General features: G+C 38.4%; 1 protein-coding gene across 18 annotated transcripts in view; it reads left to right on the top strand.

Annotated features, from left to right (window-relative positions):
* Positions 1-3,215: 3,215 nt before the first annotated feature.
* RCBTB2 (RCC1 and BTB domain containing protein 2) overlaps positions 3,216-18,709 on the top strand; it is a 34,981-nt gene continuing 19,487 nt past the window's right edge. For 2 of the 18 annotated variants that reach the window (XR_011138617.1, XR_011138618.1), the window contains exons 1-9: positions 3,708-4,819; positions 6,047-6,170; positions 6,297-6,448; positions 8,093-8,457; positions 11,987-12,050; positions 14,055-14,213; positions 14,710-14,860; positions 16,975-17,141; positions 17,860-18,018. Coding sequence is in view for 16 of the 18 variants with exons in the window: in XM_068929820.1 (XP_068785921.1) it covers positions 12,009-12,050; positions 14,055-14,213; positions 14,710-14,860; positions 16,975-17,141; positions 17,860-18,018 (678 nt within the window). In the remaining 2 variants the exon portion in view is untranslated. Of the gene's footprint in view, positions 3,389-3,673; positions 4,820-4,924; positions 5,623-6,046; positions 6,171-6,296; positions 6,449-8,092; positions 8,464-11,986; positions 12,051-14,054; positions 14,214-14,709; positions 14,861-16,974; positions 17,142-17,859; positions 18,019-18,709 lie in introns of those variants that run through there. The other 16 variants (XM_068929821.1, XM_068929823.1, XM_068929826.1 and 13 more) reach the window with 16 other exon arrangements.

Here is an 18,709-nt window from a genome sequence, read left to right as displayed (position 1 = left end):
ATAAGCCAAGTGCTTGGATGCAAATTCTCTTTCGGCCTGAAGATGTATCTGAACTAAGCCCTTCCTTTTCTCCCCCAAGCTATATAGCCCCACAGAAGAACATAGCTATTACCTGTGCTGCTTCTGCATTTTGTAGTCATGGAAAAGCATAATTTCCAAAAGCACCTGCGATGTATCTGTAACCTCCCATCTAGGCCAGGCTAGCCTACAGCTAGCCTAGCCCCTATGTGACCCTTGGGTGGATGGCTTGAATAGCACACATTCGGTGTGCTATTTAGGTGGACCCTGCCTGGAGAACTTGCATCCCAATATGCAACTGCTGTATTGAACTGGCACTTAAATATCAAAAAAAAATTTTTTTTGAATAGAAGTAACTGAAATCTTGTGGCTTTGGAGTCCTTTGGTGCTTGAACTGTAAGTTAGTTCACTGACTAGCTACTCTATTTACAGTCCCTGCTACATTCTCATTTACTTTCTAATTACATTTTTTTAAGTGTACAAAATAATCCTGCTGAAGTAAAGTAAAATAAACATCTGATTCATCAGCTAATCAGATAATAAAATTAGGTCAAATTCTATCACGTATTATTCCTAAGACCAACTGGAAGAAAATGACATGCACAAATTCAAATGGTAAATAAAATAAGAAAGGATCCAAAGCTTAAATTGCAGACCTCAACAATATATTGGAAAAAAAGGAAAATACTAATAAGAGTGTTGTACGTGAGATGAGAGAGGTAGATATCCCTTTTCACTGAGTGCTGCTTAGTTCTAAATCTGGCTTCAGACATTATGTTTAGGAAAAAAAGAAAAACAAATTGGAGGCAGCCCAAATGAAAGAAAGAAAATGTGACAGCTGCAGAAACTCTGTCATATAAGAAAAACTTGAAACGGCTGGATCACTTTTTGATTTGAAGGCATCAATAAATGGAGACCACCTTCTACTTGCACTGTCAGGGATTTGCGTTCAATTTCTGAATTGAATTTCTGTGGCTTTAATTTCTCCCCAGTGCTGCTTGTTACAGCTCTCTCCGTTCAATTAAAATGCCACTCAGTATCTAATATTTTCTTCTTGTAAGGAGCCTACAAACTGCAACCATCTTTGAACTGGGTTTTTAATAAACTTAACAGATCATCTTTTTGCAGTTTATTCCATTTTCAGCTTCTCTATCAATACATACAATAGCATTACACGTAGTGTCCCACTAGATGTCTCATAACACTAATTACTAGAGGCAAATTATCTCTTAATTACTATTCATCACTCTTCTCTTTATACATTCAACAGTGGCTTTGGTGTTTTTCACTTTTCCATGCCTGGCATCACATTTTCAGTTATGTTGACTGACCTCTATGCTTCAGTAAGATTTTCCAGAAAGCAGTTTCTGTGCTTGTAGATCTACATTTATTGCTTCTAGATTTAAGCACTTCACTGTATTAAAGTGCACTTTGCTTGAATAGATGAAGTACACCACCTGTTTCACAGATTCTAAGCGTGACCTTCAGCCTAACACATAGCACTTCCTTGCATTAAATTGAGCGTTACTTTTTAGAAAAATATCCAATACTCTTTTAAAATGTGTACTGAAGAATCAGTAGCAGCTCACAGGCCAAGATGAAACTTGTTCTAAGGGACAATTACTCTTACTAAAAATATTTGTCTTATTGCTAGCCTGAAAATGAATAGCTTCAACTTCCACTGGGAATTGTTACACCACTGTCTGCAGAATTGAAATTTTCAGGCATATTGTTATGTTTACACACATATGTCTGAGATCCACCAATTTTTTCCCCCGTGGACTGGGTTTATTCAGTCAAGAAAACAGAAAACTGAGAAGGGAACACATTAGCAGAAAACAAATTTATTTGTGTTATACAATGATCATTTTACTTTACACAAAGAGAAAACCAAACTATAAGGCACAATATATTATCCTTATGAGTCAAGTGCCCCAAAATTTACTGTTCTCCTTCCAACGCTTTATACAAATCATTATGGGTATCTTTCAAACGAAGAAAACTTTCTTAGCTAAAAAGACTTTCTCTCAATTATTGTGAAAGAACCAACTGAATGAGCCAATAAATATACGTTTTGCACATTATAATGCATTTGGGGTGCATGCATGGGATACATTTCTTCACTTCCGACTGACAAGCTAAGAAGAGATAGTGACTCCACGGAGCATTACATAGTGCAAGCATTAGGGGAGCACTTTAGGAAGCAGCACCGGTAGTCAGTGCAGAGGTACAGGCACTTCATGCATTATATATTTGAAGAATGGGATGCAAGATAGGCTAAAAAAGCATGTGAAGTATATCATATGAGACTGTCAGACAATATGGCAAGTATACAGAATGTATTGTCTCTATTCCTTTCGTAGCTATAAAGAAAAGGTCCTACTACTTTATGTGCTTTTACAAACCTCATTTTTGGACATAATCTTGTATCTAGGTACATACAATTGTTAAAATAACGCAGTATCCTCATAAGACTGATTCCTACATGAAGACCTGCCCCAGGCGATAAAGGAAGATTGCTTTCAATAGAAAGCTACTTTCTTAGGCACAGGGCAAGCTTTCTTCTGAATAAGGTTCCCACAGCGATAACCTAACAATATAATTCAAGACAACAGCAAAAATCTCCGAATATGTATCACAGCAAGATGACAGGGCATTATCAGGCCCAAGGTAAGAGACATAACCTGACCAAACAGCAAGGTTCCTCAGCTGAATATTAGGAAAATGCTTTTCAAGGGTATCCTGTTTGGGAGGACTTAATTTTAAAGATTAAAGCATATGAGAAAAATACCAATGTCCTCTTCACTTCACTTTCAAAAAAAGCAGATTGCACATCGAAACAGCTCAGCAACATTGGACATTCCCATGGCAATCGTCTTTGAGCACGGGGCTCTCACTACGCAGTTTTGCCACCTGCCTTCAGGCCCAGCCATCAGCTTAGGGCTTGGTGGGAAGTGCTATTAGGCTGCCTCCCTCAGCACTATGCTCCCTATGAGCATGTGTGTCTTCCTGAGGTGGCCGTATCGTCAAAGGAGACGTGCCTCGGTGCAGGGGACACAGGTGCCGTCTCAGCCTCCCCCTGCTTGAACTCGGAGAGAACTGCTCTGCAGCTAGGGCCAAGCCCCGCGGGGCCAGCCGCCTCCAGAGCCCCGTCAGCCGGTGGCCCCCCGTTTTCCACGCTCTTTACGGCAGTAGGTGGATCCCTGGGAGGCTCTAACCCCCCTCCCTCCCTCCCTCTCCCTCTCTCTCTCCCGCCTCCCTCCCTCCCTCCCTTCGCGGTTGAGGAGGCGCCTGAGCGCGGCGGCATCTTCCCTCGCCTCATTGGCGGGAGGAGGAGCCGCCGCCGCCGCCGCCGCCGCCTGCGGGGAAGGTAAGCTGCGAAGGAAGGGGCTCGCCGCCGCAGTCGCCACCTTTTCCCTCCCTCTCCTCCAGGGCGGCGGCGGCGAGAGCCCCGCGCCCCTCTCCGCTGAGGAGAGCGGCGGCAACGCCGCGGCAGAGCCGCGCTCGGAGCCGTCACGCGCGGCTCTAACGGACGTTCCCGCCCCGCGCCGGCCCCACCGAGCCGGGCGGAGGGAGGGAAGGGGGGAGGGGCGCCCTGGGGCGCGCGCGCGCTTCCCGCCTCTGCGCCAGCGGCCGTTGGCCGTGCGCGTGCGCGGGGGGGCGGGGCGGGGCCGTGGCGTCGGCCGGCATTTTGCGTGCGGGGGAGCTGCGGAGCTGTGTGGGGGTTTGGTGTGCTCTTTTCCTCTTGCCCCGGTTTGGGGGCGTGGGGGCTGTCCCTCTCCCCCCGCAGCCTGCCTGTTAGCCGTCCCGCCTCGCGGCTGCCGGTGGGCAGCGCTGGGGGCGGGAGCCGTTGCCCGTTTTGCCTGCGCCAGGCGGGTTTTGCGTTTGCCTCCCCCTGGGGTCCGTTGGCAGGGCAGGGTGCGCGGTGTGTAGGCGCAGTTTCTGCTGCAGGGCGGGTTTGTAACCCGCGGCGCGATTTTAGTGGAGCAAGGGTTAAATTGGAGTAGCGCCGGCGAGCTCTGTCCTCCGGTGCGTAGAGGGAGTATGAAGCGTGCGGTGGGTCAGGCAGGCTTAGCTTGATGCCCAGCTACGGTTTAATGCAGGGAAAGCGACTAGCTGGGAAATTTAAGATTTAAGGATAGATAAAGGATTATCAGTGCTTGAGGGTTTGGGTGGTCGCACAGAGGGAAGTTCTAGTATTGATGGGACAGAAGGCAGGGCACAATGAGCAAAGGGACCTTTGTTCCTACCTTTGTTCCTAGGAGTGGAGTGAGGTGTGTGGGCAGTTACCTTTGTGCATCACTGTAATCCACCTGGGCAACGAACGAGATGGCGGGGAGCGTGCAAGCGGACACAGCTAAGGGAAGCACTGAGAAATCATGGCCCTGCTGAATAGCAGGGAGGAGAGCTAATGTTGTCCAGGCGTGAGAAATAAATATGATGGAGTAGCATTGGATGCTAATGATGCGATGAACTGTAAAGTAGTAGGGAGAAGTTGTGTGGGTAAAAAAAGAATTAGCTTAGCATTGCTTTGAGGAAGTAAAATTCTAAGAGCTTTTAATGCTATCTGCGCTAGACTACCAGAGTTGGATTTGGGTAAAGTTATCACTTACCACAAATTATGTCATGACTGGATTTTCTTTTTTTAGATACAGACAATGGCATCATTTGGGAAGGACATATAACAGTTATATTTACATACAACAACTCTGAGCTTACCAAACAGACGCTGAATTAGTAGACTTTAGACTTGCTTTCAATGAGGAGCGTGAGGAAATTCTGAGAAGAGCTGGTTTAATAAGTGGGTTACATTTTTAATTTGATTAAATAAATAGAAATTAAGTAGAAGGCTAAACAAAAATAAGTTTGAAATTCTTGGTTTTGGAGGGGCAACCTTTGAAAAACTGGGGAGATGAATGAGTGATGTCAGTTGTCCTGGAGTGCCAAGGGCTGTAGAAATGTAATGCAACTCAGTAATGCAACATTTTTACAGCTGAGACTTCTTACCTGTAGGTAGAAGCCCATATCATGGACCAAGGCTCCATTATGCAGAAAAACTGTACAAACTGTACAAAGTGATCAGGGAATGTAGAAAATAAGGCCGGATGTGATTTAGTAACGCTTATAGGCTTTTTTAGGTCTGTTATTAAAATTTTAGAAGATACACCTTATAAATTGTAGCTTTTAGCCAAAGTTAGGCTAGAAAGACCTTCCTTAAACATCTAAGGGTAGGATTATGGGTTAGAGCTGTAGAAACTGTGAATGTTTGTTAACAGCAAGAGTTGACTGAAGTAAAAGATCCATCAGTTAAGATATTATGTAAGGCACAGAATTTGGCTGAATCATATAGCTACAGACTAATAACAATTTAGCTTAGATCTGCTTAGAGGTGGCATAACAAAACTAGTACGTTTGCTTACTGGTTTTATGTTAATGTAATTTAATATTTATGATTACATGTTAAAAGAGCTAGGCTCTTGCCTAGCACGATGTTTTTATGGCATTGAACTGATGTCCATTTTGAGAACGGTTCCTGCTTGCAGGTGCAGTGCAGCTTAACATCTGAAGCTTACACACAATTTATCCTGAACAACCTGATAACCTGTTAGTGTTCCTTAAATTCTTAAGGCTTAAACGTTTCCATATTAAGATTCTATAAATGTGTAAAAATATAATATTCATCAACTTATTTCATATACTTACTCTATTATTATATATTACAGTATTAATTTGCTATGTTGTGTGGTTAATATTTTTAAATAAAGTTCTTCTAAAACCAGATCTTTGGAATACTTTTGTTTCCCTTAAGCTGGTTCCTTGAGCTCTCCTGTTTTATAGCTTATGTCTGAAGGTCAAAATGAAGAAAAAAGAATCAATATAAATTTCAGTTATACCAAATTAATTGCATTATATGGTATATTAAATTTTATCCAATGTTTAAAATAGGAAAGAGCTATTAAACTAAAAATGGAGTAAATGCCACAGTTGTTAATATTTTATTATGTTTACATGTATGTATGGATTACAGGAACAAAACACAAAGTATGTTTGGAATTTGGCTAGCAGTTCAGCGAAGAGAGAGCTTTTCAAGATGATTCTCTGAAAATCTGAGATCAGCCACACTGAAAGCAATGCTTTCCCTCAACAATAAGGTATTAGATTTAGGTGTAGGAATGACACTATTCCCAAAAAACTGTTTAACAAAATGTTTCCTTATGTTGATACACTGAAAGATCTGGAGAAAGTGCTCACAGTATTTTTTTTTTCTTTTACTGCAGAAGGAAACCACTAATTATGTGAAAATGACCCCAACATCCTACCATACTGCTTTTCAGCATTGCGAGTAGTTGCATTCAGCTTCCATCATCTGAAACACTTCATTGCTTTCAAAAGGTGTTTTTGCATCTGTAGGAAGAAATGTAAATATTTTGTAAGTGAAAATCTTTTTGATTGACGCTTTGTTTTGTGAAGTTTAATTCTTTTTATGCTGCTGACCTTGACATTTCAGTAAGTCTATTTAGGGATGCGTGTTTTTAATATAAACTTTATTACTACTTTCTAATCTTTGTACTTTTGCCTTTCATTAGTCTGTTATGCAGTTACTCTTTTTTATCAGTTGCTACTCACTTCATTCAAGACTATATTTTTTGCAATCAAGTAGATGGATACCCACAGCATTTAAATGATTTTTTTTTTCCAAAGTGACTGGAGAATTTGTAGAATGAGAGGAGAAAAAAAAAAGGGTGTTTTTTTTTCTTTTCCTTTAATGTTTTCCCTCTGGTAGATGATGCATTTTTTTGTAGTTAGTTCCACTCATGTTGCTTGCTAGCAAACAATACACCATTCTACAGCAGTGAGCGGTTCTCAGGGGGGGAAAAAGGCACTGGAATAGGGATGGAAGAAGCAGAGTAACTGAATGTGAGCTTTATGCCATACCACCTCTGTTTTTTATAGCACTTTTTATAAAAATCAAGTTATTCAATTATCTTACTCGCCTGGAGCCCCAAGGTTTTTCTCGCAGTGGCGGAAAGGTGTTCCAAGAGTCACTGTAGGATTTTTCAAAGCAATTTTGTCACTTCAAGCAGAAATTTCATACCAGATCCTGACACTTCTTTTTAAACCACAGAAAAGCTGAAAGAACAAAACCTAAACTTCCATAATGCTGAATTGCTTTCAAACCATATCCTCTGTTTTCTTTCCTGTCTTCTCACTTATTTCAGAACATTTTTCCCTGATGTATTTCTCTCTGTCACAGCAGTATTGAAGCTATATTAAGAGATAGTGCTGAGCATGAGTTACAAAATACTGTTCCCACTCTCTTCCTTGTTCTTGGTGTGCTAGTGTTTCCTTTTGTGTGTTCTCTCTTCCTTGTTCTTGGTGTGCTAGTGTTTCCTTTTGTGTGTTGTTTCCATCTTCTCCTTCTGTGCTTTAATTCTTCTTGGTAATTAATTTCTTTTTTGGGGGATGATGTTACTACTGAAAAAAGATCTTTGTGAATAGGTTTAAAACATTTAGCTCTAGTACAACATACTGCATATAGGATGAACCTCTGATTAACTTTGTTGGGGTCGTGCTCAGATAGAGGAGGTCCATCTCTGGAGCCAACAGTTGCGACTAAGCATCACCTTTTAAAGAGATCTGGCCTGCAACAAGATGTTTATGGCTGAAGTTTTGCCCCTGGAGAGTGAGCCAATAAGGCTGTCTTATCTGAGGTCATTTCAATTTGAACTTTTCTGTAGCACGTAGCAGCCTTGCAAGGTCAAAGATGAACATGCAGTTTTTCAACATGTCCTGGATCTAGCTTATAAACTGCCTGTACGTCTGATCTTGAAATAAGTAGGCAGCCACTAGAGCTTGCTTCTGGAGCCAAGAAGTCAGTCTGGTTTCAAGGAGCAAGTAAGGAAAGAGAAAAGAACCTTGATCTCTTACTGCATGATTAGTGTTTGAATACCTCTGTCAGAGGAGGATATTTTTCTTGTTAGTTTGTCAGGGCTTTTTCCTGCTCTTTCTTGTGCAACTTGATATGATTTAGTTTGAATAGCTGCTCTTCAAACAAGTATTTGCTGTTTTTCAGGGTCTGGTAATGAAAAAATGCTGCCTCAGTGGAGGAGTAAATGAAGAGCTGAGTTCCGTCAGTTTTACTGTCAGCACTGGATGGCATAATAAGATTTCGATGTTTGTTCAAGCTTTGTAATGACACATACTGAAGAAAGAATATAACATTAATGAGAGAAACCTCTATATGAGTCTTCCTAGAAAGGAAATGTGACCTTTGCGATTCCTCATAATCTGTTCAATAGGAATAATTGTAGCCAATATTACTGTTTTGTCCTCTCCTGCAAGATTGCTTGGACAAGTTAGCATCATTTCATGATCACTACTGTAGGAAACTGCTGAGAAATTAAGAAGATCAGAGAAGATTAGGACCTTTCCATAGAGGTGAGAGTAAGTCCTTTTTCTCTGTGACGTTTTCCTCCTGATTTTTCCTTAGCCAGTTGTTAGAGGCCTAGGAGGAAGAAGCTCCACACGTGCCTTTGGTTCAGTGGATGGGATTCATAAGCACTCAAAATAAGTGGGAGGAGATACTAAGTGGAATTAAAAAAAAAAAAAATTTACTTGCTTGCCAAGTTGCTAGAGAGAGAATCTACGAGAATGTTACATTCAAATGAACATTCAGTGAACCTGTTTAAATATTTATGATTAAATGGTCTTATTATCCTAATCAGACCTCAGTCGTATTTGTATTTCTTAGCTCAATCTTACCTGTACCACAGGAGCATACATTGCTTGTCGAAAGACAAAGCACCATCAGGGGCAAATCCAAGGTCAGAACTGAAAAACTCCGTAACCTAAACTCAGAATGCCAGAGTATGCTCTCCACATTTTTAAATTGCAATTGGATTCCAGATATGAGACCTGTAAAATATTAAATTTAATATAAATATTTTTATATTAAAATGCTGTATACTTCCTCAAAAAAATGGTTGTTTACAGTAGAGTTAGCTTTTTTTTTTAGATCTGTACTTCAGAATTTTTGGAAAAACAGCTAGTGAAAATATATATCAAGTTTTAATACATGAGAAATATCTCTTAGCTTTTTACTTTTTAAAGTAAGTGTCAAGATTTTTTTTTTTAATTAATGGATACCTATTTTAAAGTAAGATTCTTCAGCAATTATATGCCTGTGTTAAGATTTAGTAGATGAACAGCCCCAATAATTTATCTCTAATAGCTAAGGCTCTGTTTTTCTTCTATACTTGAAGTTCTCAAATATTCAGATTTTTCTTTTCAACCTCTGATGAAAATATTATTTTTTCTTTGCTTCAGGCAAATATGAATCATTGCTAGTATTTTAAAGCTATACAGATAAAAATAATTCTTAGGCTTAGTGATTTTTTTTTTTCTTTTTTTGTTTTCAGAATCCAAGAGTGCGTATGTACTCTTAAATCAATTATAGGTTTTTTGGAAACAACATATTTGCAGTTGCAGACATGTGGTAATTAGTATATATTTTTATTAGAATAAATGAATTTGAATAAATTAATAAACCTATGCAATTTGAAGCATTCCATGTATTCCTGTAAGGCTTCTCAAAAATAAGGTGTCTGTATTTGTAGAACAGGTTGCAGAACAGCTTTCTTAGTTGTATTTCAGATAAAACATGTTGTATCTTTTGAGTTGTGAAGACAGGTAAGTGTGTATTTTCTTGAAAAAAATCAGTGCAAAGCTGTCAGCGTGTTTCTTAGTCAAGCTCTTTGAAAAAGGAGAGGGATAGAGAATCACTGAAATGAGCCATGCTAAATTGGTATATGGGTTTGTATTAACAAGTATAACTGCCTTTAAAGACAAACTATGTGCTTCAGTCTAAAAAGAAGCAACTGAATTGAAATAATAGAACTTGAGGAGTTAAAAAATGTCAGCTGTATTTCAAAACTATTGAAGAAAAAATGTAGACTTCTGTGTTCACTTAAATCAGAAAATTCATAATTAATAACTGTTCTCCTGGGGAACCTCTCAGCAGTGCGTGGTTAGTGTTTAAGCTAAAGATGGCCAAGAAATGGGTTATAGCATATCAGCATTGCTAGGGAGCACTGGAAACTGATGCTGTGAAATACTTTAAGGCCTTGATATTGTACCTTACGGGAGGACGATTCACATACTTGAATGTAAACATTTCAAAACTACGGTCAAGTAGCATAGTCCTGCTCAGACTGTGGTTATACCAAAGGCCTTCATTATAGTAGTTATTTCAAATAGAGATGGATGCGCGTAAAATCAGCTGCTTGCATTCTTGTTGTTTAAACAAATAACTATAATTGAAGAAAATAAAACAGTAACAAATTGCATCACAGCAAGCAGCTTAACAAGTTACCCTGTTAAGTTGCAAACCTTGATTAACTGGCCATGTGTGCTCATTCAGGGCTCTCCAGTTGCACAGACATAACTGTAGTGCTGTGTGGTTCCTAGATGATGCTCCAGCACAGCGTGGATTCCCTATAGGTCCTGTATCCTGTCTGCCAGCTCCCTTGGTGTCTTGGATCCCTAAGACTATGTCAACTAGCACTAGGTGCCTGCATGTGGGCAACTGCAAGAATCCTTCAGTCCATCCTGGTTGAAAGGGAACATGACTTAAGTTCGAGTTCTTTCAGCTTGGTTGTGCGTTTCAGCCTTATACTCAAAATTAGCGCAGGCAGGAGAGTAGCTGGATTAGAAATGAGTTGAATTTCTTGTTTAGTGTCTCAGACTAACTGTATAAATTGCACTATGTGTACGTAGATTTGTGTTTTGTACTCAAGCATATACTTAATGTGCATATTCGGTATAGCTGAGCTGTAGTGACTGCTCAGTTTTTTTATTCATTTAAAGTAAATAAAAAGAACTCTTGTTTGATCGTTAGATTAAATCATATTTATTAAATCATAGAAATTGATAATATTTAAACCATACGAATTTCATGTGGTTTGGGTCCTTGGCCTAGATCATAGTGCCCAAAATTTAGTGAGAGGTTAGCTAGGTTTATAAAGCTACATTGGGTACTACTTCTAAAGTGCTGTAATCTTCTGAGAAGTAACTTAGTAAAATGGTAGCTTCTTGTTTTTTGGATGTTATTCTGCCTGTAGTCAGAATTTTACAGACATTTAATTTTCGGTGAAACGTGAATAGATTTTTAGTATTGCCTGAATCAGTGCATCGCCAAGAAAATGATGTGTACTGCTTTCTTGCTCGTTGAGTAAAATAAGCTTTCATAGCTTTAGAGCTGCTTATTCATCTGTTCATTCTTACTGAAAATGGATTTGCATGGCTTTATGTTTGGAAATAAGGATAGTAGAGTTGTGCATATTCTTCTGGGAAAACATCTGATTAGAAAATCTGTTTCTACTGATGATGCACATGTTGGAAATGACTTGAGTCATTTACAGGGCTGTCAGTCTTTTCTGTAATGAAGTGAATATTTTAAGAATTCTCAGTAAACCTGAAAAACTCAAGTGTTTTTTCTGTCATTGGTTTTTAGAACAGAACTGGAATAAGAAAATTTGAAGGCTTAAGCTGGAAATGGAAAGCTCTGTCCCAAGTGCTTTTTCTTTGCTCAAATAAATGCCTTGGAAAACTAAGTCAGCAAACTTCTAAATTTATTTTTATTCGAATAAAAAGACTTCAGAGTATAGTATTTAATAAAACTTTTTCCTTTTCTATTACAGTCTGATAAAAATTTTACTACTTGTTTAAAGAAAAAAAGTTTTATCCAAGAATTGCTCTTTTGAGTAAGAATACAGAAGAGCAGGGTCTCTGTCTGTTTGATCACTCTGTAACTCAGTGCAAAACCAAAATTGTTGGAGCTTCATGTTTTTTATTTTTCTCAACTCACACAAGCAAATAGTTCCAGTTTAATATGAAGCGTGTGTAGTTCCATAAAATATTGTTGCAGCAATACTATATGGTGATTTTAACCACGGTCTTCTCTCCGCAGAGGAACGCAGGCACAGATCCGTATGGAGGATGAATCTCCTCCTTCTCCAGGAGTCAGTGTTAAGGTCAGAACGTGAATTTTGTATGGAGAATTCTGTACTGCTGCCCTTCAAGAGGAAGAAGTTTGATTCCATTTAGTAGTAGCGTAGTCAAGGCTAGAAGATAAGCAGAGAATCAAAACTGTGGATAGAAAAGTAATAATTGCAGAAGAAATATTGCTTATGTAATCCACAAAAAATGGAAGAACAATAGATGCGTTTTAATTATGTTGATTTGCTTCTTTGACTTACAAGATGGATTTCATTTAGTATTAAGTTCCAAAGCTACGTGTTCCAGTTAAGGTTTCAAAAACATAAACTTGTAAGAATTTACTTCCATAGCACAATATGATGCAAAAATTTCCTCGCGTTTTTCTCTTTTGTTTTAACACTGAGTGTAAAACTTAATTGAACACTTCATTTAGATTTGGTGCTTAGTGATGGTGCCTTTTTAAGATAACCTGAATGACAAAGAAAACTGAGTAGCTGGCTATCACACTGGTTGCTGAGATCAGACAAAGCTGAGGGCTTTTAGGAATGCTTCAGGCATAAGTGATACACCTTTGGGATAGGTAGATGGGCAAATCTCAAATTCTTGTGCAACTCTGTCTTTCATGGTTCTATGCAATATGAGGGAACTGATCGCTTACGAGACAATAACTGTGAAAAATTTAGGTTAAAACATTGGCAGGCTGATAATTCAAGCAGTCTTAAATTTTGGGGCAAAATATGATGGAAAGTGTGGGAGTGGAGAAAATATTAATAAGTGAGAGAGCAAGTCTCTTACTGAGTTGAATATAACTGACAGTTCCAGAGAGAGGAGTTGGACTATGGATAGGTTTTAGTCGTATAAAGTTCTGTAACAGGCTGTATATTATATCATGCAATATGTAAGCAAAACTGTGTTCCGAAGGACATGGAAAGATAGGTTTGGGTGTCCTTCCTTCTTATTAGCTCTACTGTAAGTTTAGGAAAGAGTGGGTAGGTTGCATCAGTGACTATCATATAGAAAATCACCTTGTTATTAAGTGGTTACAAGTTGGCAGTAATTGATTATAGTCAAAAAACAGTATCCTTATGGTAGAAAAAATAATACTCTGTTAAAAATCACCTTGTAAATATGCCACTTGGTAGAAATAACGTAATGGCACAGTCCTCACTGTTACCTGGTGAGTTACGTACGCCTATGACAGGCAAAAATCTCTTATTTATCTCTTGAGCTGTCCATTGATGCTACAATTCTTTCACATCCCCAGAGCTTGTTTTAATTTTGCTAAAGAAATTTGATACATGATCCATGCAAAATTTGCTGTTAAATTTTGGTATGGCAACATTTTTTCTGACTTATACTGAAAAAATAGAAATGTTACATGAGATTCAGACATTAGCTTGGATTTAATGTCTGGAGAAAGCTGTTTTTCTTTAATCTTATTATTTGTCCTTGGGTAAACAGGAGACGTTTCAATTATGTTTTTATTATATGTCTACTTACATAAAATGAAAAATTCAAAGATTCGGTATTTAGGAAACTGATACACTGGTGAAACAGATACAATTTCAGAAGTAAACAATAAAGGAAAAAGAAGTTTCCATTTCCACTGCTTGAAAACAAATGTGTATATTTTTCAAGGACAGGTATATTCCTGGGCAGATTTTTTAAGGTCTCTTTCTTTAGCAATAATTTTGGCACCAGAGGGAAAGGCACAAATTATTTTCTGGTTTTGAGTATATACTTTACACCCTGTATTAGTGCATTTAATCCGACAAACTAGGAGTTACGCTATATGAATATAGTGAAAATATGACCTGAGCAATTAATTTCTTATATGGTACTTTACGTATACTCCTTTCTTTCTGGATCGTGGTATGGTTTTGTTCGTTTGTTATAACGGCTTCCTTCCAAGTGTCTTTCTGAAGTGAAATATTGTTTTGGCATTGAGAAAGGAGAGAATGCTGTTTCTATGAATTTATACTTCGCAAAGTTATACACATCCCTCTTTTTATGTATTTGGTATCTTTTAATAATACCAGGTTTTGGAGGCAACATTATTGTCAGCCCTGAAGATGCTGGATGTTGGGAAATGGCCAATTTTTTCTCTCTGTTCCCAAGAGGAGCTCAAATTAATTCGTCAAGCCTGTGTGTTTGGCAGTGCTGGTAATGAAGTCTTGTATGCAACTGAAAATGATGAGGTAATTGTCCAAAAGTGTGTGTGCGAGCATGGCATATTTGGTCATCCGTGTGTCAAGCTATAATGAAAGCCGGAACTATGATAGTATATCTATGAAAGGTAGTGCAGAGAGTCAGGAAAATATTTGACCAATTCATATTGAAAATATTTTAGTAGTAATAGTTTTCTACCATGATCGGAGGATAAAGAGAAAATTAATTTAGGCTTTTCTTGCAGGTGTGTGGTGACAGGATAAGAGGCAACAGACACAAATTGAAACATGAGAAATTCCAATTAGATAGTAGGAAAAAAAATTTACCATGAGAGTGGTTAACTCCTGGAACAGGTTGTCCAGAGTAGTTGAGGGGTCTCCATCCCTGGAGGTGTTCAGGACTCAATTGGATCTGGCCCTGAGCAACCTGATCTAAGTAGATCTGTTTTGAGCAGGTTGTTGGACTAGACGACCTCTGGAGGTCTCTTCCAACCTAAATTATGATTCTGTGATTCTTTTATAACAGGTTTTTGTGCTTGGCACAAACTGCAGTGGGTGTTTGGGAACAGGTGACATGCAGAGCACTATGGAACCAAGGAGATTAGATACTTTATGTGGCAAAAAGATAGCCTGTCTGAGTTATGGAAGTGGCCCTCATGTTGTTCTTGCTACAGAAGGTAAAGTATGATTGTTAAAGAATGTTACTTTTTCAGATAGGTCCACTTTAATTAGCGCAGCAGATTGTGAAAGATTTGTGCAGGAAAGATAAGAAATAGCCCAGAATGTCTGTACCAGTTCTATCAGGTTCAACATGTTTTCATGGGCCAATGTGTCAGCTAGCTCTTTTCATAGCCAGTTCTTTTCATAAGGCTTTCAACCTCAACTTTGTTCTTATTGCTGCTTCTGGAAAGTTTTTCTCAATTCAGTTTTGAGCTTCTGATTGCATTCAGAATGTCTCAGTGGCTACATTATTCCCATATGTTCTTGTGCTAACAAGAACATAATGCAACACAAGAACAAAAATGCATCTCTTTCGTATATTTACTTCTGGACGCGTTTCAGAGATTGGTTGTGTTGCCTCTTGGCTGTCAGGCTAAACAAGTCAAGCTCTTTTATTTTCCCTTGTCTCATTGGTGTTCTATCATCAACATCATGCTAGCAGCCTTTCTGTGTATCTATTCGTTACGTACGTTATCCTTGAAAACAGATGATTGTGCTCCCAATGAGGTTCCATCAGAGCCTGACTTATGGTATTATTATTTCTCTCACTCTCAACTGGAGAAAATCTGGCTGAGTAGTCTAGATTAGATGGTTAAAGGTAGGTGAGATGAGCTTTGTTATAAATGTGTGACTGCTCTTTATACTCAACTACATTCCACCATTTTCTCCAGTCTTCAAGGTCACCCATCATGGGTTCTTCTTAAATGTACCTCCATGTTTTATTCCCAGCTTTGTTGCTGGCAGGTTTCACTGACACACTCATATCTCTTATCCAGGTCATGAACTGAAGTATTGCACAAAACCAGATCCAGAGCTGATCCTTGATGATTTCTGCTAGTAACTCCGTTCTCATGAATAGTTTCCATTCAGCAAAGACTCTTTTAACCTACCTTTCAGACAGCCCTTACCTATTTCACAATTCTTAATTCCTGTCATTTCCAGCTTATGGTATATGGTTCTATATGGCTGTATTTCATGTATTTACTGAAGTTTGTATCCTCATGGTGGTGATACAAGAAGGAGGTTGTTTACTTTCGGCAGGATAAAGTCAGTGGATACAAGCTGTTGTAGAAAAATAGTGAGTTAGTGTAGCACATACTGCCTTTGCAGTTCTGAAGGAGAAATGGGCACCCTTCTTCTTAGTGAAAATATCGGATAAGGAGTTTGGTGGTCTCTTTAGAAATCTGAAGGAATTTTTGTCAAATGTTTGCCTCGTTCTCTTGGAATAACGGCATAATTTAGGTTTAGAAAATCATGATGGTGGTGGACAAGATGAATGTAGAACTGCTGTTCACCAAACACTGCGCTACTGTACCTAGAGGACACTTAATTTGAAACGGATGAAAGTAAGTTATTTTTTACATAGTGACTACAAAAAGGTGTTAGCTTCGTGGATAACAGGCCCGTATATGTACATTAAAGGGAATCAGAAGGATTGTACCTGATAATGTCTGTAATCCGATGACTGTAGATGCTTGGGAAGTACAAGGGAAGTGGACTGCAAAATGTGACCAGGCTCACGTTTCCTCTAAAGAGCATCTTTCTTATATTGCACAGTCAGAGACAGAATTCTGCATTAGATGGGCCATTGGTCTAACCCAGTCAGACATTTCTTACATTCTCAATAACGTGTTTCTTGAAGTGCAGGGTATGCACAGTACTTTTGAAAAACATTAGCATCATATAACTGCTTTTCATTTGAGCACCTTCATGTATATGGCAAATGAATGAAAAGTTTATTAGTGTTTCAAAAATAAGAAACACAAAGCAGAGAAATCTTGTTTGATTGGAGTCACAAGTTGGTTAGTAACGAAGATAGAAATTGAAATGGGGACTCCTGACAGTAATTTCATCTTTTGTTCTTCTGTACTGCACTATCTCCTTTCTTTTAGCTATCTAATTTGTTTTACTGAGATTATGGCATTGATATGTGAGATTAAGAACCAAAAAGGTAATATAAATACTTAACTGCATACTCTGTTATTGAATTTGACCTTTTAGTTTGTAATTTTATGTTTTGTAGCCATCGAAAAAGTAGATTTTAAAACAGCTTTTTACATTTTTATTATAGAAGGAGAAGTGTATACATGGGGTCATAATGCTTATAGTCAGTTGGGCAATGGTACAACAAATCATGGTTTCGTTCCCTGTCAAGTCTCTACTAACTTGGTGAACAAGAAAGTCATTGAAGTTGCCTGTGGCTCTCATCATTCTATGGTGTTAACGTCTGATGGAGAGGTGAGAAGAGCTAGCATAAATCTCTCTTTTCTCTTAATTAAATTCAAATATGTGAGAAACAGGAAAACATGCAACACCAAGTGCACCCTGCTTCTTGCTATCCTCACAATGCTGATGCAACACAAATGTTGAGTAAAACTAGAAAATCTGTTTGGGTCTATCCGCTTGGAAGTGCAGGACACCGATTTTTGTGTGGCATCTGCTTGTAATAAGGGAGTATTGTTTCTTTGTAGAGGCCAGCCAGTCACTTCCTACATTGTTACCCAGTGTCGTCTCTTAACGGCATTAAATCTGCCGTTAACTAAAACCGTGCTCGCGTAAGGAGTTCAGCCCCCTGAAGTGAAAAGTTTTTCTGTGACTTACTTTGAGGTGCCATTTGTGGCCAGTCAGCCATTCTACTTGGGGTTCTGGAAAACTAAAAATGTGGATTCTTCCAGTGCCTCTGTCAACAAATGTTTTAAAGCACACTCCCGGAGTGAAAAAGTGTTAATATAACTGTCCTTTTGCCTCTGACTGGAAGAGCATAACGGAGTGGAATATATAAATGTCATATTTCTGATAGAAACAATTAAATCATAAACCTATGTGTTTTCCCACATCTTTGAAAGATCCACACAAACTCAACATATAATTTTTTTGTGTATATAACTTCTTTCTCTCTTTGGACTAGTTAGAAGTGTATTATATGGCCTTTTTTATGATGATTCTTTTGCAACAGGTATATACGTGGGGGTATAATAACTCGGGCCAGGTTGGATCTGGTTCAACAGTTAATCAACCAATTCCTCGAAGAGTTACTGGCTGCCTACAAAATAAAATAGTCGTTAATATAGCCTGTGGACAAATGTGCTCTATGGCTGTAGTAGAAAATGGAGAGGTAAGAAATCTTAAGTGAATCTTTCCGATTTTGTTTTCTTTTATATAACATTGCAGGATGTACATTATTTTAGTACCTGCCAGTAATGTGCTACAATAGTAAAAACCACTGAAGAAAAGAAATATTATCTCCAGGTTCCCTCAAATCTACCTGCTTGTACTATTTGTAAAAATCTTTGTCGTAAATTGTCCTAAATATTCCTACATATATAAGCACATCTTCCTCTCCATATTTGTTATAGTTTCTTTAGAAAGAAGTCTGAGCAAAACAGGGAAAACTGTTCACTAATATTTGTTTTTTGAGAATGGTTTATGAGGTTGCACATGAAATTTATCAGCTATTACTTTAAATCAGCTACTGAAGTTGGCTTTTAAGCTGAAGAAATTCAAGTATTATACCCCAAATTTACTTGTAAATATAGTTCTCCTTTGAGAGGAAAAAAAGCATTGTGAAGTTCAGGAGACTTTTACGAATTTTGGGATTAAATCATATAGAAACTATCTTATGTAATTTATTTATTTATTTATTTTACTTAACTATCAGTCCTACTTCAAGTACAAGATATTTGGAAGTCGAATTTCCTAACTTGGCTTGTGCAACATTTCTAGCCATGGTTGCATTTGTGCTTCCAGTAAACTAAATAGGTACAGTGGATGACCAGTGATGAAGCACTAATACTTGCGAAGTTGTG

The sequence above is a fragment of the Struthio camelus genome, chromosome 1 (assembly GCF_040807025.1).
Source record: "Struthio camelus isolate bStrCam1 chromosome 1, bStrCam1.hap1, whole genome shotgun sequence".
Lineage (NCBI taxonomy): Eukaryota > Metazoa > Chordata > Aves > Struthioniformes > Struthionidae > Struthio > Struthio camelus.
This window is presented reverse-complemented; position numbering and strand designations above follow the sequence as displayed.